General features: G+C 40.7%; 1 protein-coding gene across 1 annotated transcript in view; it reads right to left on the bottom strand.

Moving 5' to 3' along the window:
• Nucleotides 1–3,089: 3,089 nt before the first annotated feature.
• Spag17 (sperm associated antigen 17) overlaps nucleotides 3,090–12,836 on the bottom strand; it is a 235,607-nt gene continuing 225,860 nt past the window's right edge. The window contains exons 45-48 of the mRNA XM_036191366.1: nucleotides 12,603–12,787; nucleotides 9,173–9,233; nucleotides 4,791–4,935; nucleotides 3,090–3,232 (exon numbers count right to left, since the gene is read on the bottom strand). Of these exons, the coding sequence (XP_036047259.1) occupies nucleotides 3,090–3,232; nucleotides 4,791–4,935; nucleotides 9,173–9,233; nucleotides 12,603–12,787 (534 nt within the window). The remainder of the gene's footprint in view (nucleotides 3,233–4,790; nucleotides 4,936–9,172; nucleotides 9,234–12,602; nucleotides 12,788–12,836) is intronic.

The raw sequence follows: 12,836 nt of genomic DNA, 5'->3' as shown, positions 1-12,836 counted from the left end.
GGATGAGTCCAAATAGATCCATACTTATCACCCTGTACGAAACTTAACTCCAAGATCTCAGTGTAAAACCAGTCACCCTGAACCTGATAGAAGAGAAAGTGGAGGGTATCCTTCAGTTCATTGATATAGGAAAAGAATTCTGAACAGAACACTATTATCACAGGCACTAAGATCATCAATTCATAAATGTGACCTTGTGAAACAGAAGCTACTGCATGGCAAAAGATACTGTCCTTCAGACAAAGAGGCAACCTACAGAATGGGGAAAGTTTTTTTTTTTTTTTTTTTTTACCAACCCCACATCCAATAGAGGGCTAATATCCAAAATATAAAAAGAACTCAAGAAACTAGACATAAAGAAAACAACCCAATTAGAAAATGGGATACAGATTTAAACACAATTCTCAGTAGAGGAAACTCAAATGTCTGAGAAACACTTAAAGAAATGTTTAACATCCTTAGCCATCAGGCAAATGCAAATTAAAACCATTGAGATTTCGTCTTACAGCTGTTGGAGTGGCTGAGATCAAACAAGTGAAAGCCCATGCTGGCAAGGATGTAGAGTGATGGGAACACTCCTCCATTGCTGGAGGGAATACAAATTTGTACAGCCACTATGGAAATCAGTATGGTGGTTCTTCAGGAAGGTGTGAGTCAATCTACTTTAAGATCCAGCTGTACCACTCTTGGGCATCTACCCAAAGGACACTTCATCCTAACACAGAGACACTTGTTCAACCATGTTCATTGCTGCCCTATTCATAATAGCTAGAAAATGGAAACAATCTAGATGGCCCCCAACAGAAGAATGGATAACGAAAATGTGGTACATCTACACAGTGAAGTACTACTCAGCTGTTTAAAAACAAAATAAAATTTGTAGGTAAATGGCTGGAACTAGGAAAAAAAAATCCTGAATGAGGTATCCCAGATCCAGAAATACAAATACGTATTTGCTTATAGGATATTAGCTGTTAAGTCAATAGTAGCCAAGCTACAATCTGTAGAACCACTGAAGGGACAAGCAAGTACAGATAAAGCTTATTAAGGAAAGGGAACTTGAATAGATAGTTATGGATGGATGGTGGAAGAAGGCCGGGACAGGAGGATCAAGTGTATGGGGGGGGGGGGTAGAATAGGGAAAAGGGGAATAAAAAAAACAGCTAAAATTAAGGGGCATATGAGGGTAGTATGGAAACCTAATACAGTAGAAGCTTCCTAAAATAGATACCTATATGAAAGCAATCTAAATGAAATACTCAAATAATGGGGGAGACAATCCCAACTGGCCACTTCTTGTCACCAAATAAAACTTCCAGTGCCAGGAATGGATTGCATCTAATTGAGTTGCTGGCCAAAGAGGTTCCATGCAAATCCCCAAACAATTCAGACTTGCCAAGACTATAGGTTGCACTCTACAAGCTGACAGCCAGGCCCCATTGCTGTAGACAATACCCATACAACTCAATGAATGTGGAAAAGTCAAGCTGTAAGCTGGTGCCTACATAGAGCCTTCACACCAAAGAGTTCTAGCATCTTTGGTACAGGAAGGTATGCTGCACTCTACCAAAAGAGAAATATAAACACCAAGTCAGCCACAACTATTATTTGATCAATAATAGTGTCCTACCTGCAAGATATGCTAGGACAATGGTGACACAAAGCTTGTGCGAGTCACCAGCCAATGTCTGCTTTGACTTTGGCCCACTCCATAAGATGGAACCTATAACCAACACAGCTTGGGTGACCAAGAATCAGACTAGATATTCCAGGGACCTAGGATAAAACTAAATACTACTGTTTGGGAAGAAAAAGTAGCAAATAAATAAATGACTTCTATAACTCCTAATTACTCATGATCAATGCCTTGTTCAGCCATCATTGGAGAAGCTTCCTCCTGCGGTATATAGGCAGATAGACATACAGAGTAAGAGACCTTGGAACACTCAGCCCTAAATGGTATGTCTATCAAATTCCTCCCTCCAGGGCTTAGAGAACCCAGTGCAAGAGGAAGTAGAAAGACTATAAGAGTTAGAGGGGATGGAGGACACCAAGAAAACAAGGCCCTCTAAACATGGTCAATGCATATATGAATTCACAGAGTCTGAGGTCAGATGCACAAGGCCTGCACAGCTACACCAGGTCCTGAGTATATGTTATGACTTCCAGTTTAGTGTTTTTATGGGATCCTGGGTATGTCTCTAATTTTTGTGCCTTCTCTTGGGCTCTTTTCCTTCAGTTTGTCATGTCCAACTCCAATGTGATAGTTGTTATTTTATTATTACCCCCTAGAAGCCACAGAAAGGAAGTATATCTGGATAGGGCCAGAGGTTGAGAGGAATAGAGGAAGGGGAAACCTTAAGATATTTTATGTAGAAAAAAAATCTATTTTCAATAAAAAGAGAAAAATGGAAGCATTTACCCTATGAAGTGGCCTTCAATATTTCGATGATGGGGATGGAATGTCATAGTTTTAATATGTAATATTCCTCAGAGGATCATGATTTGATTGCTTGGCCTATGGTAGTGGCACTATTTGGGGGGATGTGAAAACTTTCCAAGGTGGGGCTTTACTGGAGGAAGTCAGTCATTGGTGGCTGCTTTTGGACCCTTCCTGACCACTTCCTGTTTGCCTCCTGGGCCACTGTGATATAAACTGACCTGCTCTAGCATGCCAATGTTGCCATCATTATCACCTGCTATGATATACTGAAATTTCTGAAACTGAGCAAGATAAATCTGTCCTCTTTAAAAAAAGAAAACTGATTTTTTTAACTTTGTTCAAATAGAATTTAAAATTTTCCAGTTCTAATTCTTCTTTGGTAAGTATTAATAAATTTTATAAATATATAAATATATAAATATAAATATAATAAATTTAATAAATTTTACCCACATAAATAAAGCCTTTGGGACCAATAGTACAGCTACAAAAGGAGTGAGTCCTGAGTCCAAAATGTTTGAAAACAACTGATTTAAAGGTAAATTCTGAAAACATTTTCATTTTTGGCTGTGAGAAACCCTAAGGTCTGAAAACCCTCAGGTCAGGTTTGAGTGGTTGATGAGATGGCACTTACTACTTACAGATCCTAATGATGATGAGTGGTCTTTTGAGATGTGAAGACTCCAAGTGCAGAGGAGGAGATTGTGGAAGTCTTGTAGACCATGGGATTTTCTTTTCCCTGGGGAAAATCTTTGGGTCGATTGTCATAGTTACTGCTTGTTAAAACTAGTAAAATACTCATTAAGGACTATGAGCTTCACAGTTAAATGATCTTTTATACAGACCCAAATGGTGTTTTTAAATCATAGTCTCTAGCAGCATTAGCTCATTGCAGGTACCCTTCTGTGTAAGACAAATTCTTAGGTACAAGAGTACCTTGGTAGCTGAAAGTTTTCCTGTGCTCTCCTGGCACCAAGGTCCCACAGCCACTTAGAAAATTCCTGTGCCCCGCCTGGTCCTGCAACCGCTCAGACCCAAGTAAACACACAGAGGTTTATTTACAAATGATAATGGCCTAATGGCTCAGGCTTCTCACTAGTTAGTTCTTATATCTTAAATTAACCCATTTCTATAAATCAATACTTTGCCTTGTGGCTTACCTGTAGGTACCTTTACATCCTGCTTCTGACAGCCACTAGCAGCATCTGTCCTGCTCTGTCTTCTTCCTTCCTCTCTCTCTTTAGAATGTCCCACCTAACCTTATTCGGCCTCATCATTGCCCAAACAGCTTTATGTATCAACCAATCAGAACAACACATTTTCACAGCATACAGAATGCCATTATCAAGAGTTGGATCCTTGTTTTTTAGCACAACTTCTTTTCTCCACAGTGTGATTTTCTCCCAATGTCCTGAGACATTGGATTTCTCCCAAAGTCTATGAGAGACCATCACCACCAGTCCCCAGACCTTACCAACAAGGTGATTTCATGCAGTTAGGGTAGGAAATGGGTCTTGGTTTTGGGACACTGGCTGTGAGCCATCTTTAGGAAATAAAAAATTCAATCATTCAAACCATTTCCTTGTCTGTGTATATCTAACTGATAAGTGGACACAGTGGCTGCCTATTAGAGACATCTTTGAAAGAATAGGTGAACAGATGCATTCACTTCCATTTCTACTGAAACAAAGCTTGTTCAGTGCATCCCCCCACTTTCACCTCATCTCAATCCTCAGCTGTCTTCATCCTCCTCCCTCAGCAAGACTATCCCTTCATCTCTGCTCTTGAGTCCTCTCCTGTCTGTAGAATGGAGCCATTTAGTTACTTTTAGTTATGTGTTAAATGCTTCCCTTTGCTGTTCTCAAGCCTAGAAACAAAACGCTAAACAAAACATCTTCCTCTCTGTAGTATCATTAAGGGAACAGTCTCTGGTTCTTTTGGCCCCCTTTACTTCTGCTCCCTAAACAGATCCCAAATTTCTCTTTCCCATACCCTCAAACATCAGCAATGTGCAGAGGATAGAGGACTCTTGAAATTTTTCTATTATCACCTCCTGCATTTCAGCTGAGATCTCATTACTAAGAGCTGCAGTTTGTTTTCTGACTCTAAAGGGGACTTAGGTCATGTGTTTACATCCATCCTGATAAGTTCCACTTTGGCTTTTGCTGTTTCCTCGTTACCCCACATCATCCTTTCATGCCCTCTCCCCATATCTGCTATTGCCATCCTATGTATAGTTCTCGGCCTAGTGAAGAACTAATGGACATTTTGTCTTCCATGTTTTTCTAACTCATTTCATTATTTCTGCATTATGTAATAGTTACAAAAAGTGAGCTTTAAAGGATATTTGCTTCCACAGGTAAGAAAAGAATGTCATGCTCTGTTATGATCTCAATATTGTGGGAGATGTGTGCCGACACCTTGGTGCCATCTTCTCCAACAGCCATGGCAAATAGCTCTACCTTGAGCTCTGCATGCAAACCAGCAGCCACCTGTAAGACATCAAATTCTGGTGTAAAACCAGTTTGGACAATATACCTAAATTCTCTAAACTTGAGTTTTCTCATCCATGAATTTGGCACTAATAAATATAAGCCTTATGTATGAGGACTGAGTGAAGTCCTGAATACATGTGTATCATTGCCATGAGTGTGCCCATCTCAAGACCCCAAGACCTCAGACCCATTGGAATGGCAAAGCCTTTTGCTGACCTTTGGTCAGTGTGTGAATGTTGACAGTAGGTGCAGAAGGCAACTACAGCAGCTTCCTTTTACAGGATGTTTACTGTAGAGACCTCAAAACCAAGATTAGCTAAATCTACCTCCTTATTCAACTATATACAATAACCCCTCCTCTTCCATTCAGATGTATATATAAATGTGCTGTGTTTCCAGGCTATTGGTGCTGCCATCTCCACCATGGTATGGCCCACTTGATCCCGGCTTTTCTGTATGTGCGTCTATATGTCTATCCTTTCTTTATTCCCTGTCACCCCCGTGGGCACATTTCTACAACCCAGCAGTGTGGGTCAGGGAACATGTTTTAATTAGGTAGAACAGTGTAGAATTCCAGAAAATAAATTGGACTGAAGACAAACTTCTGAAGTGTGTTGGAGTTTGTATCTGAAACATCCCTAAAGGCCATATACTAGACGTTTGGTGTCAGCCTGTTGCATTATCAAGAACTGGTGTGGGCTTAGTGCAAGGAAAAGAGGTCATTGAGGGTATGCCCTTGACTCCTCCTCTCTTTTTCTGCCTCTTGGATGTCATGAAGAAAACGGCTTTGCTCTCCCATGTACCCCTGCCCTGATACTCCACAGACCCCGAAACACAGGGCCACCTGATGACAGAGTGACACCTCTGAAGCTGTGAGCCAGAATAAATGTTGTTTTTTGTTTGTTTTTCTTTGTTTAAACTGACTGACACAAAGGCACAAGCCAGGTGCTGTTTGGGGGTCAGGGGGGGGGTTAAATGACGGAATCTTGGCAGTGAAAGGAAACTACTGCAAGACCCATAATTTTTTCCTCCTGATTTCTTCTTCCAACTCTATTGGCTCCTTTTCCTTCTGCTTCCTAAACAGATGCCAAATTTCTCTTTCTCATATTCTCAAACATTAGCTATGTGTAAAGGACACTTGAAATTTTTCTGTCTCTGACTCTGACTTCTTGACTTAGATCTCATTACTAAGATCCACAATTCAATTTCTGATTCATGAACCTTAAGTCATGTCCTTATATCCTTGAGTGTTGGTTATGAGTTTCTGTCTGCTGGCTGATAAAGGTAAATTTTGTCCAAGATAAATATGGATGTAATATAAGAAACTTGATGACTCTCCGGCTACTTGGTCTCTAGGATTCTAATACAGGACGTGTAGAGTGACAGGGCCAGTAGAGGGAGACAGAATAAGTGTAGACGCCAAGCTGCCTAGGTCTAAAGCAAGGAAGAGGTTTGTGCTAACAAAGAAGAAATCCAATATATAGTGAAGAGTCACAACAAAGCATTGGGCTGCTTGCCTTGTTCTTGGAAGGCACACTAGCCAGGAGAGGGAGAGATGTTTATGTTTCTAAGCTGCCTCTCCAGGAGGTGGGCTAAAAAGCAGACGTGGGAACAGTTATCTGGAAAAAATAAATCACACACTACCACATGGAGAGCAATTAGATACAAATGGAAATTTAAAATATAGTTTTATAAGTAATAGAATTGAAAAATGTTTCCATTTTTTTCAACAGTGTATGTATGAGCATACTGGAGAATATCCAGAGACTGTTTCTGAGAGTCCCAGACTTGGTCCTCCAAGTCCAACAATCAGAAGGACTGGGTAGTGATGAAATTCCACAGGAGAGCTGGAGTATTGCCACAGTGCAGTTGACTCAGGCTTGGAGCACATTCATTTAGTGCTGGCAACTAACCAAGCTGAACAGTGGTTAAATTTACATAGACAGAAGACTATAGATTATAGTTTTTGTCAGAGCCAAAACCTACTGTCAAAAAGGGGAAAGAAATACCTTTATAGTATGGTGAACTTCAAAGAATACACACTGAGTTTTTACTAGTTATAAAGATTGATCCAGCAGTCACTTAGCTGTTAGAATGACCTGTTCTTTAGATTAAAATGAGATTTATTAACTTCTCAGAACAGTAGAAGGACTTGCTTTGATATTCTTTTTATGTTTTGAAGAATCTGACATCTTTATATGTTTATTTTGGGATATGAGTGCACAGGCTTGAACACAAATATTTGCCATCAGAGGTGTGTGGAGGTTAGAGGTTAGAGGACAACTTTCAGAAGTTGGTTCTCTATTGTTACTACATGGGATCTGGAGATTGAACTCAGGTTGTGAGGCTTGGTGGCAGGCACCTTAACCTGCTGAGTCATCTCACTGGCCCCAGGGTTCTGAAATCTTGACATCATATGGTGGTGAGTTATTTCAGAGAAATAATTAGGCATGGAGTCGTGGAAGTAATGTCAGCATTGGCATATCTTCATTTAAAGCTTCAGCCTGTGTCCTACTGTTTTGCTATAGGTTGTGAGATATGCAAACTAGGGGTGGGCTGAGAACTTCTGGTCTACAAGTCCTCCTTTACAAGTGAGGAAAACAAGGCTCAGAGCATTGACACCCAGCCTTGCCTGGTGGGAAGCAGTTATCACAAGAAGCCAATGGGCTCTGTGGTACACTAAGTCGATCCCTCTGTCTGTAATAAGTGTGGCTACTTTAGTGGCTTCCCTTTGCTTGCTGTGGGACCATATACCCTTGCTGCCTGTTCTCCCGAGCCTATACAACCTCACCTCTGTGCCTGATAGTTCAGGAGCCCACTAGAGTTCCTACTTCATTCTGGTCATACCTATCTAAGTTCCTGCTACATGCCTGACCCTGTTAGGTGCCTGGATGCCATTTTTCACATCCTCTCTGTGTCCTGGCTGTATCGGTGAGCATGATGGGAGCTCAGCATTTGCCGGGAGATGTAAGGGCTGGTGAAGCAGTCCCGGGATGTGCTTACAAGTATGTTAAATTATGATTTGAGAGAAACTTGTGTTTATCCTCCATAACACTTCTAAATTTATATCGTTAAAGTAAGTAGGAATAAAAATTAATATTCACCTTTTTAAACTAAACACCCCATTGTTGAGAATGCAGCAAATTCAGATGGGATTCGGTTTAATTTTTGGTTTTCATTTCTCTTACAGTGTTTATCTTTAATTGAGACACAGAGGTGTTCATAATTATAGAGTGTGGGTGTGATATTTGGACATATGTATACAATTAATGATGATCATCCTAGGTAATTAGCATATCCATCACCTCAAACATTCATCTTTCATGTTGAGAACACTGAAGAAAGATATACAAAACAATACTTCTTTCATGTAACCAAGTGTGACAGTTCCTTGGCATAGTTCCACATTTTTTGTTTTACAGTTTGACATTTTTAAATTTGTGGATTCAGAATTTTAGAGAAATAAAACAGCTGATGACTTTAATAAAATAATATGATTTTCTATTATTTTGTTAGATAATATTCTCTGGAAAACATGAGAAAGCAAACCAGATTTTTATAAAGTAAGAAAGAACAGGATGATTTTTTCATGGAGGACATGTCACTTTTCAGAAGAATTCTATTTAAAAAAATTTTGTTTATTTGTTTTATTGTGTGTGTGTGTGAGTGTGTGTGTGTGTGTGTGTGTGTGTGTGTGTGTGTGTGTCTGTATGTTTTTCTGCATGTATGTCTGTGTATATCCATGCAGTGTCTATGGAGATCAGAGGAGACTGTTGGATCCCCTGGAACTAGACTTACAGATGGTTGTGAGCTGCCAGGTAAGTACTGGGAACCAATCCTGGGTCCTCTGCAAGAGTAGCATGCACTCTTAACCACCTAGCCAACTCTCCACTCACCAAGAATTCAATTTTTAAGTAGGTCATATGCATATGACTGTACATAATTGTACTCCTGGGGTGAGTGAGGGGAACTTCCCAAATGTTTCCAGCTGGAGTTAAACTCTTTTTACTCAGAGCATTTTTGTCATGGTTCTTACATGGAATAATGACATGGAGCCACATGGGGACCAATTTAGGGAGTCTCTTCCTTATGAAACTAGAAAAATTAGACCTACTCAGGATTTAAACTGGGTATCAGAATGATATAAAAAGTAACTGCAATAGGAACATACATATTTACATGCAACACACACACACACATACACACATACATGCTTGATAACATATGGACTTACAGGCCCAGGTTTATATGACACTTTCAGTCCGGTGCTGGGTGGGGGCTGCTTCACTCTAAACCTACCAGGAAGAGAAATGGAAGAAGATTTATAAAAATTAGCAATGAAGAAACTTGGGTGCTATGAAATCGGGAAGGTGTTAAACTAGAAGCCAGGCAGTCCGTACCATCTACAAACACCCGAAGACCTTACTCTTCCATTGACAGGAAAATTCAGGATCCACTCATTTCACAACAGGTCTCATCAGCACGAAGCGGTCTCCCACCCATACTCCCACCCTTTGTTACCAGTTGCTGATGGGCCCGGGCAGAGCACTGCCAGTGTTTGGCCATGTGTGCTTTGCAGCGGAGCTGTCAGTGTTAATGTGCATGTTGACAGCCAGGTCATGCAGCTGCAGAATTACAGCACTTTGGGGAAAAGCAAAGCATGGGAGCCAGGCTGCCTCTGACTTGGTGTGGGGTTTGCATGCTTGGGGAGAGGAGGGACCAAAGGAGATCAGAAGATGATGAAGGGGCTTGAGAAGTTCTTTGTCCATACATGCTGCTTGTTGCTGTCTTTCCCTGCCTGTGGTCTGTGGGTTCTGCCTAGGGATGAAAGGCCTGGAGTACTCTGCAAAGGAAAGCCTCCCTCCACACTGACTCCCACCCGCGCCTCCCATCAGCTCTGCTGTCTCCAACATAGCTGAATTGAATAAGCAGTGGAGTGAAATCTCTACAACCAGAACTCTGCTGGAGAGACAGGATCTACATAGATAGGTCTGACTAGTTCAGCATTTTAACTCTCTGTTCCCTCCCACCCACTTCATTGGTAACAACCTGGAAAAGAAATGGATCTTAACTGGTACTCTGAGTCCCTTCACTATTGTTGTTTCTTGGGGAGCCAACATCCCTGAAGTTGGGGTTTGCCTCAACTAAAGGGTGAAAATAATGCTTCGAACTGGATGCTTCTGTGATTTTATTATATTTCATTTCAATTCCAGATTCATACACATTTTCAAAGGGTGTGTTATTATATAAGAATAACCCTGCAACTGAAATATTTATTCCATTTGGATGGAAACCTTTCCACCACACACATTGTGCTTCAGCTCAATTCAGAACACAACTGAAGATTCTGTAATTTGGAGTGCCCTTCACATAGATTTATGGTATAATGATCAAATGGAAATGACTAAACTCCCATGTAGCTGCAGTGACTACAATAACGTGAAGTCTCTAGACATGTTATCGATAACAATGAATTGGTTGGTGCCCAGGAAGTCTGAGCCCAATCCTCATTCTAGCCCACAAGACCTTGAAACATATTGTTCAATTTTATTATATAAGGTATCAGAAGGCTCAGATTCCTTTGGTTTGGGTCTAGAAAAATACCAGGTATATTTTCAGACCCATATATAAACTGAACTGTGAGTTAAAATATTAAGAAGATAATTTCACATAAGGTAGCATTGAAAAATCACACACTTGATCAAGGAAATAGTAATATATTCAGAGCCATAAAACACTGAAAGACACAGAAGAAAACACATGACTGCAGAGATGCCCTGTGTCCATAGGTTGGAAGAAAACTATTAAAACATCCATAATAAACAAGGTGTGAGGTAGCACTTGAGAAGCTGAAGCAAGAGAGAGGATTGCTGTGCATTCAAGGCTGGCCAGTGTTAGATAGTGAGAATTTGCCTCTAAGAAAGCAAAACCAAAAGTGAAATGTCCATAAAACTCCTTCGAAGTCCAATGGCTCTCTATAGATTGTGCTGGCTAGTTTTATGTCAACTTGACACAAGCTACAGTCAATGGAAGGGAAGGAACCTTAATTTAGAAAATGCCCCCATAAGGTCTGGCTGTAAGGCATTTTCTTAATTAGTGATTGATGGAGGAGGGCCCAGCCCATTGTGTGTGGTGCCATTCCTGGCCTATGGATCTGGATTCTGTAGGAAAGCAGGTTGAGCAAGCCTTGAAAAGCAAGCCAGTAAGCAGTACCCCTCCATGGCCTCTGCATCAGCTTCTGCTTACAGGTTCCTGCCCTGTTTGAGTTCCTGTCCTGACTTTCTTCAGTGATGGACTACGAAGAGGAAGTGTAAACCAAATAAACTCTTTTCTCCCCAACTTGCTTTTGGTTATGGTGTTTGATCATAGCAAAGTAATCCTAACTAGGACACAGAAATTGGAAAACAATATCCTAAATTTGTGTGAAACTGTAAGAGATGCTTAATAGCTAAAATAATTCCCAGGAAGGAAAACAAAGTTGGAACATCACATGTCCTGATTTAAAGCTGTTAGAAAACTACAACAATCAAAACAGCATGAGGCAGACATAAAATTTGACAGACATGAAGATCAGTTGAATAGAACAGAGCCCATAAGTAAATACATACATACATACATATGCCAAGCAACTTTCAAATAGGCTCCAAGAAGACACAAAGAGGAAACCACAATCTGTTAAAACAAGTGGTACTGCAAAACTGGATTTCTACATGCAACAGAATGAAAGTGGAATTGCATTTAAGTCCATAACTCAAAATCAACCCACAATGGACATATATATATATGCTTTCAAGTTCTGAGTATTAATTATTGAAGTGCTTGTACAAATTATTTGGTTTTTGCTAGGTCAGATCTAGAGTTGAGTGAATGGCCTCTGATGAACTATGAGTAATGATATACAGAAGGCATGTAAGCAGCTATCACATTATCAGAGCCCAGGCAATACTGATATGATGAAGAATGAATGAAAGGATAAAGGAGTGAACCATGTGATTATTCAGGAGTCAAGATGGCATTATAGTTTGGCAAATGGTCATTGATATGGGCAAGACAATCTCTGGAGGAACATGGGCAGGCACTTGGTGCCTTTGCCTTGTGAAGGCAATACAGACCCCATCTTAGGGTAGGACCACAATCTTAGAACACTTGCTGTACTCAGTTCCAGGAAGGACCTCAGGAATGTGCCATGACAACTCGAACAGATACAGAGCAGTATGCTCCTGCAGACTTTCTGTCTGTAGTTTACAGCCCTTGAAGATATCCAGATAAATCCTGCTGAGCAGTCTAGATAGCCCTGCTGAGCAAGTTGTGGTTCCCCACCAAAAAGGCAAAAAAAAAAAAAACAAAAAACAAACAAACAAACAAACAAACAAACAAAAAACCAATGATTTCAAATGTGGTTTTGTGCCCAGAGTCTAGACCAATAGTTTCAAAAAAATCAGCTTGCCCCATATCCTTTCTACCAAATCCCAAGTTGCCAAAGCATGCAATTCCTGGCTTGCAGTTTTTCCCTATAAAAAACTCTTTACTCCTGGGCCCACTGCCTCCGCTGCATTTCCCTCCACCTGCCTGGTGGTGGCCCAGGTTGAACCCTTTTGTGCTTGCATGAGAAACTGGCTCCTTGGTGGTCTCTGGGGTTTGAGAAATGGTTCTGCCAGCCTCACCTGCAGAAGTCCACACCAACATTCTTGAGCTTCACAATGGTCGCATAGGTGTGTCCTTCTTTAAGCACTCCAAACTTCACTGTTGGTGGAAGGAGGTGGAACCCGAAAGGGGATGCATTTACGTTATAAATAGCAGCAGATGCGACGGAAGATGTGTTCACTTTCCCCCCAACAGTATCTTCCACCTTTGTAGAGCAGAAAATTTGATAAAAGTAAAAAGAGGAGTTTTTGATG

Source organism: Onychomys torridus, chromosome 6, assembly GCF_903995425.1.
Source record: "Onychomys torridus chromosome 6, mOncTor1.1, whole genome shotgun sequence".
Taxonomy (NCBI): domain Eukaryota; kingdom Metazoa; phylum Chordata; class Mammalia; order Rodentia; family Cricetidae; genus Onychomys; species Onychomys torridus.
This window is presented reverse-complemented; position numbering and strand designations above follow the sequence as displayed.